This window comes from Choloepus didactylus, chromosome 8 (genome assembly GCF_015220235.1).
Source record: "Choloepus didactylus isolate mChoDid1 chromosome 8, mChoDid1.pri, whole genome shotgun sequence".
NCBI classification, from domain to species: domain Eukaryota; kingdom Metazoa; phylum Chordata; class Mammalia; order Pilosa; family Megalonychidae; genus Choloepus; species Choloepus didactylus.
This window is the reverse complement of record NC_051314.1, coordinates 98,069,010-98,088,403: the sequence shown is the minus strand read 5'-3', so window position 1 is coordinate 98,088,403 and position 19,394 is coordinate 98,069,010. Positions and strand designations below refer to the sequence as shown.

Genomic DNA, 19,394 nt, shown 5'->3' with positions numbered 1-19,394 from the left:
GATGTCTAGAATACTTATTAAATGTTATTTACTCATGCATCAGTCCTCGGACCACTGTACTTCCACTGACATGAGAATGGTAGAAGAGGGTGTATAAGTAAGGCAGTAGTGAGTATCTAATCTTTAAAATAGAACGGGAAATTGCAGCAAACTCTTCTCCAAACACCCCAGGGTCTTGTTCCTATAAAAGAGAAACATTTCAGTATACTGATTACCTGAAGTGTGGACTTTTTTTTTTTTTTTAATTAAATTCAGTTTTATTGAAATACATTCACACACCATACAATCATCCATGGAATACAATCCACTGTCCACAGTATGATAACATAGTTATGCGTTCATCACCACAATCTATCTCTGAACATTCTCCTTACATCAGAAAGAACCAGAACAAGAATAAAAAATAAAAGTGAAAAAAGAACACCCAAATCATCCCCCCATCCCACCCCATTTGTCCTTTAGTTTTTATCCCCATTCTTCTACTCATCCATACACTAGATAAAGGGGGTGTGATCCACAAGTTCTTCACAATCACACTGTCACCCCTTGTAATCTACATTATTATATAGTTGTCTTCAGGAGTCCAGACTGCTGGGTTGGAGTTTGGTAGTTTCAGGTATTTACTTCTAGCTATTCCAATACATTAAAACCTAAGAGGTGTTATCTGTATAGTGCGTAAGAATGTCCACCAGAGTGACCTCTCGACTCCATTTGAAATCTCTCAGCCACTGAAACTATTTCGTCTCATTTTGCATCCCCCTTTTGGTCAAGAAGATACTCTCAGTCCCACGATGCGAGGTCCACATTCATCCCCGGGAGTCATACTCTGCGTTGCCAGGGAGATTTACACCCCTGGGAGTCGGGTCCCATGTAGGGGGGAGGGCAGCGAGTTCACCTGTCGAGATGGCTCAGTTAGAGAGAGAGAGGGCCACATCTGAGCAACAAAGAGGTACTCAGGGGGAGACTCTTAGGCACCATTACATGCAAGTTTAGACTCTCCTTTGTGGTAATGAGCTTCATAAGGGCAAGTCCCATGATTGAGGGCTCAGCACATCAAACTGCCAGTCCCAATGTTTGTGACAACATCAACACCAGTCCAGGTGAGGATGTCCAACACATCCGCACCTTCCCCCAGATCCTCGGGGCTGGGGAGGGGGAGGCTGTAAATATATTTTTTATTATCTGCCCAAATTACTCTAGGATTTGTCACTATTTCATTCCAGCCTATACTAACCTACCGTATCTCATAAAGCATGGACTTTTAAAGTGCTTTGCTTTTTTTTTGGAATGGGTGGAGGGATGGTTTAGAGAGAAGCAGAGAAGTTTTGAATGTTATTTCTACTTGAAAGCCTGTTACAGGAAGGTACTCATTGACAACCGTGGCAACTGGGGAACACAGAGTTGTTCCTCAATTAAATACATTCTATAAAGTTTACAGACCATAGTGTATAGTGTGCAATCCACATGCCCAACTACCAACAAAGTGTTAAATCATTTCTAGGTGAAAGATCATTGCTATATCTTCTCCTCAAGAGGGAGGGTAAGACCATAGTTATTTGACTGAGGAATAAAAACTGGCAACCTGCTTTCTGTCTTCAACCTGGAGAATTTTGTACCAGATATCACTATCAGAACAAAATCTTGAAATTTGGTAGATTACTGAACTACTAATTAAGGATAATTATAAATATCATAGGTTTATCTGCTGCTACCTTGTGTGATAAAAGGACAAATTAGTCACAGGTTATTAAAAGCAATGAAATATGCTTCCTCTTTTAAAGACTGATTGTAAACAATGCATTTTCAAGGACAATTTTAGAGAGCCACTTTCTCCAACATTTATTTGTCATTCTCTTGCAGCTCTTGATAAAAATCACTAAACTAAATTTTTTAAAAATCAATCACATTTTTTGACAGTAGCATTGAAGAATAATTTGATTTTGATCCACATTTTTATGACTTTACATATTTATATTTTTCCTAACACCAGCTTCTAGTTACAAGCTAATATTGAGTATAGCAGTTATAATTTTAAATTGGCTCTTACTTGCCTTGTTTCCAAATGCATTATGGTTTCTGGAAAAGGGATAAAATGCCCCAAGCTGCATCCAGCGCAGGCAAAGTTCTGAAGTTGCTTCTTCATTAAACCCACATATATCAGCTCCAACCTGGGGAAGGATTTTTATCAATCTCAAAATATATCACTTATTTATTTTGCGATAAAACCCATACTGAGATATTTGAGGTTGCACTGTTTTTAATGACAAACATGTTTAGTACCATATGGATATCATTTTCATGTTGTGGAATTTGAATAAGTATACTCTTTGAGAAGAGTATATAGAAAAAAATAGTGACAAGTCCCTCTTGTCCAGCCTTGATTAAAGGAAAACTGTGTCTACCATCATATTATAAGCAAGGGGTCTTTTAGGCAAGCTAACAAACTTAAAACTACTTTTTCTTTCAAGTGCACTACTGTAAATTGCTTGTCTCAGTCTGTTAAGTAAGAACATTCACAGAACATTCACAATGCAGTGAACTAAACCAAGAGCCTTGGAGGCTGACCACTCAGACTGGGGCAAAGGCCTCTAGAACTATTACACTTGATTATCATAAGTTACTGATACTTTGCTTCCCAACATCTAATGAAGACCTCTCCCAGGTCTCAAATTGTTTTATTCCAGAGTTTCTTGTGGCCTCTCAGAATTATAACTTCTTAATCACAAAGCTTGGGTTAATTTTAAAGCTTGTAAGTCAAAAAGTCATAAAGAAGTAAAGCATAGAGTCACAAAACATGCCAATTATAATTAAAATGTTAATTCCTGCAAATCACAGAAGTTGTAATACATACTCTACTAAACTGTAAGTCCTCAGTGGAGAAAGAGCAGGTCATACTCCTTTCCTTTCTGAGGCTGTTTATATTTAAAGTTTTGCCTCTGTCAGTTTCTAACCCAGAAACAACTTGAAACTGTATATCCCTTTTCAATATTTATTAAGCAACTCTTCTTTGACTGTAGTTAATGCATCACTTGAACAGCAAATGCAAGTCTCACTAAATTTGAGAGGTGACAAATTTATTTTCAGTTTTCCTAAATAAGGCAAATATTTCTCTATACTTTTTCTTTACAAAGTCATTGGGTATGGGGAATCTACTACAATAAAACTTTCTATTTTGTTACTATAGCAGCAAATTCTTTAATAGAAAAAATGTTTATCACTAGTTCTCAGGAAGGAGGGAGTTTAAGTCTCACTTCTTTCCTTCATAGGAAATAGAGGCATATCTCTCTCTCTCTTTTTTCAATAGTAAAGGCATCTCCAAGATGTATTTTTAAGTGCAAAAAGTAAAATGAAAAAAATAAGTAGCATAATCCCATTCTCTCTTCAGCTGGTCCAGAAGATTAGGTTTTCAACACAAAATCTCTTCCCGAAGGAGTTCTGAGGCCATGAAAATGTCAAAATCAAGGCATCAACAGGCAATTTGGAGATCCTAGACTCCTCTGTCACATGGCAAGGCACATGGCGGCATATGCTGGTCCTTTTCTCCTGGGTTTCACTGCTTTCAGCTTCTGGCTGCTCCATCTGTGGCTTTCTTTCTGTGGAGGCGTCTCTTGACTGAACTGTCTATCCTCTTTCCAAATTGCCTGCCTCTCTTTCCCCTCTTTCTCTATTAAGCTTATAATAATAGGTTGTAGAGGAGTGGTGGATGGGATTAGGGTAGAGATTAGTGACAGAGAAAGTAAACTTCTCCAGTTTTACCATGACCAAGTGTTTTAATGAATTCAAACAGGGGAAAAAAAAAATAAGACGCAGTATTTCTGAAAGCTACAGAAGTTAAGGGCATTTCTACAGTGGCTAAATGAAGTGTATTATTTACAGTCACCTGAAAAGAATTTGAATACAGTTTATCTTCATAGAAGTAGTTTTACGCCTTCAGATAATATTGATTGACATATGGGCTTTAATGTAATTGTTTAATTTTAAACTTACATATGGAATTCCAAAGAGATTAAATTCTAGCATTCCAATGATTGACATATGCATATCTTTCCAACGGGAAAAGTTATCACCTAGCCAATGGCCAGTATATCGCCCACTCCCAACAAACGTTGAACGACTCAGAACAAATGCTCGCTTTTTTGTAGCATTCTGACAAGCACTGGAGAAAACATAAGAAAAAATCATGGTTTTAAAGTATATAACTATATCATACTCAGTATGAATAATTCTTTACATGGAAAAGTTAGGCAGAATTTAGATCTCTTTGATTGAAACACCCATTTCAGTTTATTCTTGATCTATAAGTTTGATTAAAAATAAATGGCTAAACGCACAAGTTAAATTCAAACAAAAGAACAACCAAAGTAAAAATTGAGACTAATGCTGTGAAAAAACTCCACAAATACTCTTTTTCATGTACACGTAAGGTTTCACAAGGGAAATATAATCAATTTATATTGGAGAGGACCTGGACAGCAGCATTTAAAAAAATTTCCATGTAATTCTAATACGCAGCCATGGAGACTTTAACTAAGTTTGGAAATGCTAGTAATTTAAATTGATTATATTTCCCTATTTTCATGCAATTCAAATATTTTATCAAAGGTATAAATCTGTGAGAACATGAAATGGAGGGAATGAAGCCAGCAAAAAAGAATTTACCAAATATAAACTATTTTATATACACATTTTAACGAAAAGCTGTTAAAAGCCCATGCTAAGCTATCCAAACCAAAGTTTCTTAAACTAATCTTGTCTAACGAGTTATGCTCTCATTCAGAGTTTCTCAACAATGGCGGTATATTAGAAACGTCTGGGAGGTTTAAAAAAAAATAACACTGTCAAGGCCCCATCCCAGATCAATTAAATCAGTCCATCTAGGGAGAGGACCTGGACAGCAGCATTTAAAAAAATTTCCATGTAATTCTAATATGCAGCCATGGAGACTTTCACTAAGTTTGGAAATGCTAGTAATTTAAATTGATTATATTTCCTTTGTGAAACCTTACGTGTACATGAAAAAGAGTATTTGTGGAGTTTTTTCACAGCATTAGTCTGAATTTTTACTTTGGTTGTTGTTTTGTTTGAATTTAACTTGTGTGTTTAGCCATTTATTTTTAATCAAATTTATAGATCAAGAATAAACTGAAATGGGTGTTTCAATCAAAGAGATCTAAACTCTGCCTAGCTTTTCCATGTAAAACTAAGTAACTTTTAGCATGTGACTAAGCTATTATAAACTAGAGCTAATTAATTACTTCACAGGTTGTTTTGATGCTTAAATAAAAACAAAATATGAAAGTGACTCTCAGAACAGCTGGCACATTACAAGTACTCAGTAAAGGCTCATTTCATACCTCTATATTGCAAACTGTGCTGAGGAGTTACAGTCCCATGTCTCCTTCGCCCTGCTTTGACAACTGGAACCTGAGTTTTAGCAATTATTTACCCACAACTCCAGGACCAATGATTTTGTCTCTCAAAGGTAAAACAATGAGAAACAAAAAAAATGGTTTTTGTTAAACTGATTTTTAGATTAAGCTGAATGACAACAGTGCTACTAATAAACTCAATAAATACTCTTGTTGCCTTGTCAAGGTGAATCTTGCTAATATTTGTATTTAAAACTATTTACTGTCTTCTGTGAAATAATTTTTCATGGTTTGAATTTCATTAAGTTCAGAATTTGGAAGTCATGTTAACTTGAATCCTGACATATGAAATGTGTTTAGAAAGGTAACTCTCAACACTGAAGAAGAATATGTGTCTACATTTACTTCTCCCTCTCCTTCTTCATCTTTGAAAATCCTAAACTCCTTTTTGAGTTATATATAATTAGCAGTTTCTTGAGTAGCCTAGGTATGAGTGATAGATTCTAAAATCTAAAGAACTGTTTCCTTGCAGTTTTAATAGAAATTTGGTATGGATAATTAAAATAGTATAAACAAATATCAAATAGTGGTAAGCCACTTTGTTTTATAGCCATAACATATACTTCTATATTATTTATGTATTTTTTTAATTTAAAAGTAATTTCTTTTTTTTAACCAATATAAGAGTAATTGGTTAGCAGATCTCTTTAATTAGCCATATTTAAAAGTATGTATTCAGAATTTTGTCTATCAAGTTCAATATACAGTTTATGCATTTTGTTTTCAGTCAAATCAAAACCTAAGAATTTTTCAGTGGTAGGTAAGAGAGCCTGGTTAAATGACCCTTATGTCCTTCTTCAGCTCTGAAATTCTCTGTTATGTTCACCAAAATATTTCATTAAATTCTCTGAACTCATAGCTCTAAAAAATGGTACTATTTCAAAACATTAAGATGGAATATATTTGTATATGACCAAAATAATCAGTTCTAACTTGATCCTCAGACCTCAAAACCAGCAATTCTGAGAACTCACTTTATAAATCAAACAGGCTGACTCTATCAGTCAAATACATTTTGCCTGTATATATGACAACTTGTTAAGGTACTGTAAACTGAAGCTGAATTGGAATCAAAACCTGTTCTAAAACAGGCAAGGATGCTGTAAATGGAAACACAGTGTTCTATACCCGAGCCCATAAATCTAACCCCATCAATGCAGGTTAGTTAGTAACTAACACACACGAAAAGTTAGTAATGGTATGATGCAGCAAACCCTCACCTAGGGGAACAGTATAAGTCAGATCTGGGACTGTTAACTTCAGCAGAGAGAAGTTTTGTCTGCTATCCTTGCTTTGTATTGCATTTAGTATAATGTCATGCAGAAGTCCTGACTTACAACTCTAATGGTAAAGACTTTACACATTATATTTATCCAGGCTTAAAAATAGCTCTATTCAGAGGCAATGGCATACAGAGGTGACTCAATCAAAGTAAGATAAAGACAATACTAATGCACATATTCCTTTAAACCTATCACATTTATTAACAATTCCACCCTACATTATAAAATTGTGGCAAAATTCTGTTTTTCTAACATTTACTCAAAATCAAGACTTTAGCTTTGGTTGTGTTAGATAAGCTTTTATGCCTCAACTAAGGCTATTCCACTTTGCTTTTGTGGTGTTGCAACTCACTTGTTATTGGAACACAATAAAGTAATAAATCTTATACACAATAAACCTTATATACAAGAAAGTAATAAATCTTATACACAATAAAGCAATAAAGATTATACTTAAGAAGAGGAAAATTACCAATCTTTGAAAATTTCAGGAAAATTATAAAATGTAACATCTACTTTAAACATTTTTTTCCTCTTTCTAAAAGGATATTTAATAATAATCTGTATATAGTAAAACAAATAAAATATTTCAAGAAGATTGACAAACTACTCACTAGAAAGTAGGTATTGTTTGTGACCAGCCAAACAAAGAATGTGCATCATAAAAATTTCCCAGATATGTCTTGGAATCAGGGCATAATGTTTTCTCAGCCAAAACTCCACCAGTGATATCTAAAGGTGAAATAAAATAAATATATTTTCCTAATATGATTTAAATTTCCTTATTGTACTTCATTTTTCTGTTTTTATGTCAGTCACCCACAGTAGTCTATGTGCTACTTGAGGATGGAATGTTTTTTCACTTCATGGGAATAATATTACACTGGCAATGACAAAATCTTAAATTGTGTTTTGAACTTGTGAGATATAGTTGGCTATTACCATCAGAATTAAGTTGGATTTGTCTCATTAACAAAAGGTAATTTAACATTAGAAAAATCAACCAACCTAATTCACATATTTACACATTAAAGGAGAAGCATGTAATCATCTCAACAGATATAGAAAAAGTATTTGATAAAATTCAAATTCATTCATGATAAAATCTTAGTGAAATAGTAATAGAATGAAATTTCTTCAACTTAATTAGGTTTATCCACAAAAATATCCATAGTCAATTTTCTCATATGTCATTGTAATATGTAAAATATGTAAAAAAAAGAAAATGTAACTGTTAAAGCAGTTTATTCAGATTAGGAACAAGAAGGGTTCCTGCTGCCATCATTTCTGCTCAATCTTGTACCAGAGTACTTATCCAGTGCAATAAGACAAGAAAAAAGAAATCAAAAGTGAAACAATTAAAATGAAAGAACCATGCTATGACTGTTCACATATGATATGCTTGCCTACATAAAAAAATCATAAAGAATTGACAGATAAATTATGAGACTTAATATGACAGTATAGCAAGTTTTCTGGATATAAAAATCAACATATAAAATTCAATCAATTGTGTTCTCTAAATCATCATCAACTATAACCCTTAGAAACTGAAATGATTAAAAAGGCATTTAAAATAATGCCAAATATACAAAGAACCTAGAAATAAGATTAACCAAAAATCTGTAAAGCTTCATGAAGACATTATAAAATTTTATTAAAAGTAATTTTACAAAGCATAAATAAATGGAAAGAGATACCATATTTATCCCATTGGAAACTCTGTATTATAAATTTGTCAATTCTTTCCAAATTGATCTATATGATTTAATGCCAACAACTGCCAAAACACTTAAAGAAAGTCAACACAGGAAGACTTTCCTTACAAGACACTGAGGATTGTTATAAATCAATAGAAATTAAGAAAGTGCCAGATTGGTGAGGGAAACAAAAATAAGCCAAAGGAATAAAAAAAAGCAGTCTACAAACAACACATAGCATATACGGATATTTGTCATATGAAAAACCAGTGTTGCAGATCAGTGGGAAATGATAGAATTTTAATTGGTTCTAAGACAATTCTTTGTCCATATAGAAAAAAGAATGAAGTTAGTCTATTACCTCAAACTGCCCAAATATCATCTCCAAGTAGATTATAGACTTTAATCAAAAAGACAAAACTATAAATATTTTAAAATATTTTTGACATCAGGATTCTTAAGTTACAAAATGATAAAGAAAAGAATGGATAAATTTGACAATATTTAAATTAGGAACTTGTATTCAACAAAAGATACTAAAAAGAGAATGAAAACATAAGTCACAAATTAGTAGAGATATTTGTAACACAACTGGAAAATAAGTGAGAAAAGGCTAATGGCTCAATAGAAAAATGGAAGGATAAAAAACTCTTGAACAGTTAGTAAGACTTGAAAAGTCAATGGAGATGAAAAATGTTTAACCTTTGTTAAAATAAAAGATACACAAATAATGAATTGGCATTTGACAAAAATTAAAATGACTGAGAAACCAGTTGTATTTTCTTGTGAAGTTCTGGCCAACTCTGTAAAAAAATGCTACCTTTCATTTGCTTTCCTTCCTTCCCTGCCTCCTGTCCTCTTTCCTTTGCTTCTCCTGCCTTAGGAAACCGATTCCCCAAACAAACCCTTTATCAGTAAACTTTGCTTCAGGCTCAGTTTTCCAGGGAATCAGGTTAGGACATCCTCCGCCACTGTTGAAAGTGATGGCATAAGACTGAATTCCTTTCCCTTTTTTGGCTACTACTGACAAATTTGGGGCCTGTGTTTTTACAATTTTTCTTCATTTCATTAATTAGTGGGGAAGGGAAATCCTGCATGTGACATCATTTGGCCATTATCACCAGAAAGTCTCTGATTGTATTTGACTTGCTGTTTACATGTCAGTCACCTTCACTAGAATTGAGCTTCTTGAGAACTGGCCTTCTTTTAGGTTTCAATGCCCGGTCTCTTGGATAGACAGAGCAGATGGTGGGTGACTAGCATCTTATACTGTGCATAACAGATAGCAGATAATCAATAAATACTTGCTAAAAGAATGATCCTTCATCAAGTGCATAAAGGATTCTTACACAGAGTACATTAACTAGGAAATTGCCTTCCATTTCTACCAATAATTGTGTAAGAGAAAACAAGCTTAAAGTACAGAAAATTTAGGTTAAAAATAAAGAAAAATTGGAGGACCAAATAATGACTTTCTTACTGAAGATCTTGAAAAAAGAGAAAAGAGTTTGTGACCATACAAAAAAAATTTGAACATTATCATAAGTAGATAGGGGAAATAGTAAGTACTACTAATATTCCCTATCTGCAACAAGAGCCAAGCGTACACACAGAAGGATTAATAAAGGTTCAAATTAACTCTGTGCAAATTAACTCAGTGTTGGAACAAAGAAGATAGAATAAAAAACTGAGTTTTTGTAGAGAGGGAACTGGAGATTAATCTCTGTTTTCTAAAAGCTATTCACAGGACATATTAGCCTATCTTCTTCTGTCTTTTTATTTCATTCAGAGAAGAAAGAGATGTCAAAAATAAAGAACAGTGCCTTTTACCTCGTAGGTAGCCCAAATAAATACATTTGGTATCATACCAAATAGTACTGACAAACACTACTCATCTTTCACGTATATTTGAATTCTACAGCCAAAGCAAGATCAGTAAGGAAAAATTTGCCACATGGAAGTCTAAAATTTAAAAAGTAGGGAATAATTCAGAAAAGCTATTAAAAGGTATATTCTCTAAGGATAGATCCTTTGAAGCACTTATGAAAAGAAGTTTTTTTGTTTGTTTTTTAATCTAGGAACTTTTTATTATTTTATGTAAGTTTGGAGAAAAGTGTGCATTTGACTGAAACTTATTTTCCCCCATGCCTTGGGCTATACAAATTGTTAACTTTACGATAGTTAACTGTAATTCAAAGGGCAGTATGAAAAGGATTTGTCTTTTTATGTGCTTTCATAATCTTCTGCATTATTTGAGTAAAATGGCAATGAATTTGAGAGGTTTTCAGACAAGGAAGAGATTACAGAGGTAAGCAGGGCTGGCCTCGTTGTGTTTATCAATCTGCCTGCATGCATTTGATTCCCATTAAAAAATATTTCCATCAAATATGCAAGTTCAGTTTTCAGCACAAGCTTCAAACCTACATTCTTTCTACTTATGTGATAAATCTGGCTCAGCTTGGACCTCTGGATACAATTTTCTGATGTATGCACTTTTTCTACAAGCAGTATAGCATGGTCATAAACAAATCCAGCTCTGGAATCACCTAGACCTAGGCTTGACTCCCAGCACTAGCTTTCGCTAACACTGTCACCAGTGTCACAATTTTTTTATTTGGAAGATGAGAAGAGTAAGTTTTACTTCATTGGTATGTTGTGAAAATTAAATGAAATCATGAGTATAAATGACAGCTCTTTTATATTATCAATTTAATTATCTTAGTATTCATAACACAAATTATTTTTTATGAGATTAGGATATTTTCTATTTTTTACTTACTATTTTTAGGTTATCCCATCCATCTATTAGGATTCCAAATATGTTCATTTGTTTAGCCTAAAATTATGAAGTCTAATCTCAAGGGGTTTCTCCCAACTTGGGGTAAAGCCACTGTGTACATTTAGCTGAAGAATTAATACAATAACCCTAGAGTAATAGAGATGTGTAACGGCAGGTAACCTGTACATGCAGGAATCTTTTATTATTAGCTTGTGTTTTCTTCTAGCAATATTTTTCTCCAGATTGTTTTAAGATGTCCCTTTCGAATTTCAACTGGTGTTTGTGAAGGCTTGCTGGAAAGCAGTAGTCCTCAGTAGACACTTTTATTGCCAAGTTTTGCTTCCAGAAATCTGATCTTTATAAGGAAATCATTTTAGGGAATAAAAGAAAGAGGTATTTGCACATGAGGGCAGTGAAGAAAAAGGGAGATTCACCAAGGCTAGGGTTGGGGGCACTAGGTAGGGGACAAAGGTCTGGGGATCTGCCTTTGGTCCACACCCTAACAGTTTCCTAATGAGAAGAAATGACATCTGAAGGGAGATGGGCATGCAGAGTACTTCAGGAGTTTGCCTGTACCTGCAGAATCCAAGGTGCTCAGGCTCTGCAAAGATCTACAGGCATTCAGAGAAACAACAGAAGGACCGAATTTCAGGCAGACAATGGCTTGAACAATGTGCATTTCAGCAGAAACCAAAGACTAAAGGGACTTCCTCAAATGGTTTACCCTGCCTAAGACTATTGGGATCTTTGCATGACACTGAGAAGAAAGAGTAAAATGTTCTAGTAATGACTGAGAAAGAATTTTCTACCTGGAAAGGATGAGCAGCATACCGAGAACCATATTTTACTCATTTTCAAGGAAATAAAGCAATGCAATACTTCCTACAATAGCCATGATTTAGATTAAGACGGAGTCTTCGCATATATTAAAAAGGAAGAAACAGCCAAAATCAAAGAACTAATGGATCAACTGAAAAAGCTAGAAAATGAACAGCAAACCAATCCTAAAGCAAGTAGAAGAAAAGAAATAACAAGGATTAAAGCCAAAATAAATGACATAGAGAACAAAAAAACAATAGAGAGGATAAATAACACCAAAAATTGATTCTTTGAGATGATCAACAAGATTGACAAGCCCCTATCTAGAGTGACAAAATCGAAAAGAGAGAAGACCCATATAAACAAAATACTGAATGAGAAAGGTGACATTACTGCAGATCCCGAGGAAATTAAAAAAATTATAAGAGGGTACTACGAACAACTGTATGGCAACAAACTGGATAATGTAGAGGAAATGGACAATTTCCTGGAAACATATGAACAACCTAGACTGACCAGAGAAGAAACAGAAGACCTCAACCAACCAATCACAAGCAAAGAGATCCAATCAGTAATCAAAAAGCTACCCACAAATAAATGCCCAGGGCCAGATGGCTTCACAGGGGAATTCTACCAAAATTTCCAGAAAGAACTGACACCAATCTTACTTAAACTATTTCAAAACATTGAAGAAAATGGAACACTACCTAACTCATTTTATGAAGCTAACATCAATCTAATACCCAAACCAGGCAAAGATGCTACAAAAAAGGAAAACTACAGGCCTATCTCCCTAATGAATATAGATGCAAAAATCCTCAACAAAATACTTGCAAATCGAATCCGAAGACACATTAAAAAAATCATACACCATGACCATGTGGGGTTCATTCCAGGCATGCAAGAATGGTTCAACATAAGAAAATCAATCAATGTATTACAACACATTAACAAGTCAAAAGGGAAAAATCAAATGATCATCTCAATAGATGCTGAAAAAGCATTCGACAAAATCCAACATCCCTTTTTGATAAAAACACTTCAAAAGGTAGGAATTGAAGGAAACTTCCTCAATATGATAAACAGCATATATGAGAAACCCACAGCCAGCATAGTACTCAATGGTGAGAGACTAAAAGCCTTCCCTCTAACATCAGGAACAAGACAAGGATGCCCGCTATCACCACTGTTATTCAACATTATGCTAGAAGTGCTAGCCAGGGCAATCTTGCAAGATAAAGAAATAAAAGGCATCCAAATTGGAAAGGAAGAAGTAAAACTGTCATTGTTTGCAGATGATATGATCTTATATCTGGAAAACCCCAAGAAATCGACGATACAGCTACTAGAGCTAATAAACAAATTTAGCAAAGTAGCAAGATACAAGATTAATGCACATAAGTCAGTAATGTTTCTATATGCTAGAAATGAACAAACTGAAGAGATATTCAAGAAAAAGATACCATTTTCAATAGCAACTAAAAAAATCAAGTACCTAGGAATAAACTTAACCAAAGATGTAAAAGACCTATACAAAGAAAACTACATAACTCTACTAAAAGAAATAGAAGGGGACCTTAAAAGATGGAAAAATATTCCATGATCATGGATAGGAAGGCTAAATGTCATTAAGATGTGAATTCTACCCAAACTCATCTACAGATTCAATGCAATCCCAGTCAAAATTCCATCAACCTACTTTGCAGACTTGGAAAAGCTAGTTATCAAATTCATTTGGAAAGGGAAGATGCCTCAAATTGCTAAAGACACTCTAAAAAAGAAAAACCAAGTGGGAGGACTTACACTCCCTGACTTTGAAGCTTATTATAAAGCCACAGTTGTCAAAACAGCATGGTACTGGCACAAAGATAGACATATAGATCAATGGAATCGAATTGAGAATTCAGGGATAGACCCCCAGATCTATGGCCAACTGACCTTGATAAGGCCCCCAAAGTCACTGAACTGGGTCATAAAGGTCTTTTCAACAAATGGGGCTGGAAGAGTTGGATATCCATATCCAAAAGAATGAAAGAGGACCCCTACCTCACACCCTACACAAAAATTAACTCAAAATGGACCAAAGATCTCAATATAAAAGAAAGCACCATAAAACTCCTAGAAGATAATGTAGAAAAACATCTTCAAGATCTTGTATTAGGTGGCCACTTCCTAGACTTTACACCCAAAGCACAAGCAACAAAAGAAAAAATAGATAAATGGGAACTCCTCAAGCTTAGAAGTTTCTGTACCTCAAAGGAATTTCTCAAAAAGGTAAAGAGGCAGCCAACTCAATGGGAAAAAATTTTTGGACACCATGTATCTGACAAAAGACTGATATCTTACATATCTTGCATATATAAAGAAATCCTACAACTCAATGACGATAGTATAGACAGGCCAAGTATAAAATGGGCAAAAGATATGAAAAGACAGTTCTCTGAACAGGAAATATAAATGGCTAAGAAACACATGAAAAAATGTTCAGCTTCACTAGCTATTAGAGAGATGCAAACTAAGACCACAGATATGAAACAGTGTTTTCGGGGTTTCCAGTAACCAGTCACACACTAGACACAAGTTTGAAATTGGAAGAAAAGCTGAGATTGGAGCGAACATTGTAAGTTCCCCGGACCAGGGGTCTGGCGCCCCTCCCCACCCAGACCTCACACACTGCCTTGCTGCCGGCTCCCTGAAAGGGGGGAAAAAAAAACAAAAAACAGCAATCTGCTGAGGGCAAGAAGGGAAGCTCAACCTAGCCTCAACTGCAGAATTAATTAACAAATTAATTAACTAATTTTGGGAGCTGGGGTGCTAAAGAAGGGCTGGGCTCCGAGAAGTGGGGGCACGTAAAAGCGGGCACCCATTCCCAGACTCCAAAAAAGCCATTTTTTTCCCCCTACAGTTTGTCCCTTCTGGCTTCTCACTGATCCCTTATCTTTTTGCATTTCAATAGGCCCCCGGCAGGGGTGGAACTGACGCTGTTGGAGAGTAATTATCAGACAATAGCCCAAAGCATATCTTTAAATGCTCTATTCTGACACTGACAAAACTTCCAGGCTGGGGAAAGACTTTTAAAAGAGACTCCTTTTTTTTTTTCTTTTCTCTTTTTCTTGTTTCTCTTTTCTCTCTCTTTTTTTTTTTTTAATCTAAAAGTAATATATGTGGTTGTTTTCTATCGGAAAACCCAGGTTGAGGGACTAGGCTGGGCTTGGGGGGAGACAGAGTACCCATAGTGTCTTTGAGTTCCGTATTCACTACTGAAGGTCTCCCGTCTTTAACTGCCAACTCAGGCTGACCAAGGAATCTACCTGGAGAGGCCCCAAAGAGGAGAGGGGAGAAGGGAATAGTGCTCCTGAGAGACAACTGGAGTTCTGAGGATTGGGAGAGTGGAGGGAGGTCCACCTCCACTGGCAGTCCTCCTTCTGGGAACTCAGACCACAGGGGCTGGAATTCAGATTTCGGCTTCAGTCAGCCACGCCCCCGACAGGATCAGAGTCACCAGGAGAACTAAAGTCTACATACCTCCTCACACTGGTGGTGGAGCTGCGGGCTGGCAAGCGCCACCTGCTGGACAGGAGAGGAAAAGCACCAATTCTAAAGGCCTCATATGAGGGTCTCATTCTCAGGAAAACTCCACACCCTCCCAATGAGACCTGGGCCTCACTAGACTGGGAAAATCTGACTAGGGTTGACCATATCTGAGGAGACCCACTCACAAAAAGGTTACATAGAGGCAGAGCAAGAAACAGAAAAAACAAGAGAGGAAAAATTCTGATCAACTAAATAGAACCTAAGTTAGAGGTCTAGAATTAGTTGAACTGAATAACAGAGGCAAGAGAACAAAGCCAACCAACAAGAAAACCAATAGGTAAAAGATAGAAAACAAGCTCCAAAATAAACTAATCAAGAAAATCAGATGCCTAGACAACTTAAGATAACAAGCCATACCAGGAAACATGAAAACATGGACCAGCCAAAGGAACAAACTGATAGCTCAGCTGAGACACAGGAGTGGAGGCAACTAATGCTAAATAAATTCGATGAAATGAAGGAAGACATAGCAAAAGAGCTGAAGGATATGAAGAAGACACTGGATGACCATAAAGAAGAATTCATAAACTTAAAGAAACAAATGGCAGAACTCATGGGAATGAAGGCCACAATGGAGGAGATGAAAAACACAATGGAGGGACACAACAGTAGATTTGAACAGGCAGAAGAAAGGATCAGTGAACTGGAAGACAGGTCATTCAAATTCATACACACACACACAAAAAAATGGAAAAACATGAGCAGGGTCTTAGGGAGCTGAGTGACAACATGAAACGCACAAACATACGTGTTATGGGTATCCCAGAAGGAGAAGAGAGGGGAAAAGGGGCAGAAAGAGTAATACAAGACATATTCACTGAAAATTTCCCAACTCTTATAAAAGACAGAAAATTAGAGATTCAAGAAGTACAACGTACCCCAAATACAATGGATCCCACTAGACCTACTCCAAGACACTTACTGGTCAGATTGTCCAATGTCAAAGACAAAGAGAGGATTCTGAAAGCAGCAAGAGAAAGGCGACCCATCACATACAAAGGAAAGTCGATAAGACTATGTACAGATTTCTCTGCAGAAACCACGGAGGCAAGAAGACAGTGGCATGATATATTTAAGATACTGAAAGAGAAAAACTGCCAACCAAGAATTCTGTATCTGGCAAAACTGTCCCTGAATAATGAGGGAGAGATTAAAACATTTTCAGACAAACAGACACTGAGAGAGTTTGTGAATAAGAGACCGGCACTATAAGAAATACTAAAGGGAGTGCTACAGGCTGATAGGAAAAGACAGGAGAGAGAGAGTTGGAGAAGAGTGCAGAAATGAAGATTATCAGGAAAGGTAAAAGGAGAGGAAAAAACAAGATATGACATATAAATTCCAAAAAACAAAATGGTAGTAGAAAGTACTGCCCTCACAGTAATAACACTAAATATAAATGTATTAAACTCCCCAATAAAAAGACACAGACTGGCAGAATGGATTAAAAAACAGGACCCATCTACATGCTGTCTACAAGAAACTCACTTTAGACACAAGGACAAACATAGACTGAAAGTGAAAGGTTGGAAAAAGATATTTCATGCAAACAACAACCAGAAAACAGTGGGAGTAGCTATATTAATATCAGACAAGTTAGACTTCAAAAGCGAAACAATTAAAAGAGACAAAGAAGGACACAATATATTAATAAAAGGATCAATTCATCAAGAAAACATAACAATCATAAATATTTATGCACCAAGCTAGAATACCCCAAAAATTCATGAGGCAAACACTGTGATCACTGAAAGGAGAAACAGATACCTCTACAATAATAGTTGGAGGCTTCAATACACCACTTTCATCAATGGATAGAATATCTAGACAGAGGATCAGTAAAGAAACAGAGATGTTGAATTGTATGATAAATGAACTAGACTTGACAGACATTTATAGAACACTACATCCAACAACAGCAGGATACGCTTGTTTCTCAAGTGCTCATGGAACATTCTCTCGGATAGACCACATGTTGGGTCACAAAGCAAGTCTCAACAAATTTAAAAATATTGATATTATACAAAACACTTTCTCAGACCACAATGGAATGAAGTTGGAAATAAATAAAAGGCAGAAGGTCATAAAATTCACAAACATATGGAGGCTAAACAACACCCTCTTAGAAAACCAGTGGGTAAAGGAAGAAATTACAAGAGAAATTAGTAAATACCTCGAGGCAAACGACAATGAAAACACAACTTATCCAAACTTATGGGATGCAGCAAAGGCAGTGCTGAGGGGGAAATTTATTGCCCTAAATGCCTATAGTAAAAGAGAAGAGAGGGCAAAAATTGAAGAGTTAACTGCTCACCTGGAGGGATTAGAAAAAGAACAGCAAATTAACTCCAAAGCAAGCAGAAGGGAAGAAATAACAAAGATTAGAGCAGAAATAAATGCAATTGAGAACAGGAAAACAATAGAGAGAATCAACAAAACCAGAAGCTGGTTCTTTGAGAAAATCAATAAAATCGATGGACCACTGGCTAGGCTAACAAAAAAAAAGAGAGAGCAGATAGATGCAAATAAATGCAATCAGAAATGGGAAAGGAAATATAACTACCGACCCTGCAGAAATTAAGGAGATAATGAGAAGATACTATGAGCAACTATATGCTAATAAACTAGACAACTTAGATGAAATGGACAACTTCCTAGAAAAGCATAAACAACCAACATCAACTCAAGAGGAAATAGATGACCTCAACAAACCAATCACAAGTAAAGAGATTGAGTCAGTCATCAAAAAGCTCCCAAAAAGGAAAAGCCCAGGACCAGATGGTTTCACATGTGAATTCTACCAAGCATTCAAGAATGAATTAGTACCAATCCTGCTCAAACTCTTCAAAAAAATTGAAGAAGAGGGAAAGCTACCTAACTCTTTCTATGAAGCCAACATCACCCTAATACCAAAACCAGACAAAGATACTACAAAAAAAGAGAGAAAATTATAGACCAATTTCTTTAATGAATATAGATGCAAAAATCCTCAACAAAATACTTGCAAATCGAATCCAGCAGCACATTAAAAGAATTATACGCCACAACCAGGTGGGATTTATTCCATGTACGCAAGGGTGGTTCAACACAAGAGAATCAATTAATGTAATACACCACATCAATAAATCAAAGCAGAAGAACCACATGATCATCTCGATTGATGCAGAAAAGGCATTTGACAAAATTCAACATCTTTTCCTGATGAAAACACTTCAAAGGGTAGGAATAGAAGGGAACTTTTTCAATATGATAAAGGCAATATATGAAAAACCCACAGCTAACATCACACTCAATGGGGAGAGACTGAAAGCTTTTCCTCTAAGATCAGGAATAAGACAGGGATGCCCACTATCACCATTGTTATTCAACATTGTGCTGGAAGTTCTAGCGAGAGCAATTAGGCAAGAAAAAGAAATAAAAGGCATCCAAATTGGAGAGGAAGAAGTAAAACTTTCACTATTTGCAGATGACATGATTCTATATGTAGGAAATCCAGAAAAATCTACAGCAAAGCTACTAGAACTAGTCAATGAATACAGCAAAGTAGCAGGCTACAAGATCAACATGCAAAAATCTGTAGTGTTCCTATACAAAAGTAATGTGCAACAAGAGGAGGAAATCAAGAAAAAAATCCCATTTACAATAGCAACCAAAAGAATCAAGTATTTAGGAATAAACTTAACCAAGGACACACAAGACCTTTACATAGAAAACTATAAGAAACTGCTAAAAGAAATTGAAGAAGACCTGAAAAAATGGAAGAACATACCATGTTCATGGATTGGAAGAC

At 35.6% G+C, this 19,394-nt stretch overlaps 1 protein-coding gene across 1 annotated transcript in view; it reads right to left on the bottom strand.

The window, feature by feature from the left end:
• The window catches only part of LOC119542850 (sucrase-isomaltase, intestinal-like), a 180,421-nt gene that overhangs the window by 20,246 nt on the left and 140,781 nt on the right, over nucleotides 1-19,394 (bottom strand). Inside the window, exons 13-16 of the mRNA XM_037847477.1 lie at nucleotides 7,327-7,444; nucleotides 3,988-4,156; nucleotides 2,052-2,168; nucleotides 33-181 (exon numbers count right to left, since the gene is read on the bottom strand). Of these exons, the coding sequence (XP_037703405.1) occupies nucleotides 33-181; nucleotides 2,052-2,168; nucleotides 3,988-4,156; nucleotides 7,327-7,444 (553 nt within the window). The remainder of the gene's footprint in view (nucleotides 1-32; nucleotides 182-2,051; nucleotides 2,169-3,987; nucleotides 4,157-7,326; nucleotides 7,445-19,394) is intronic.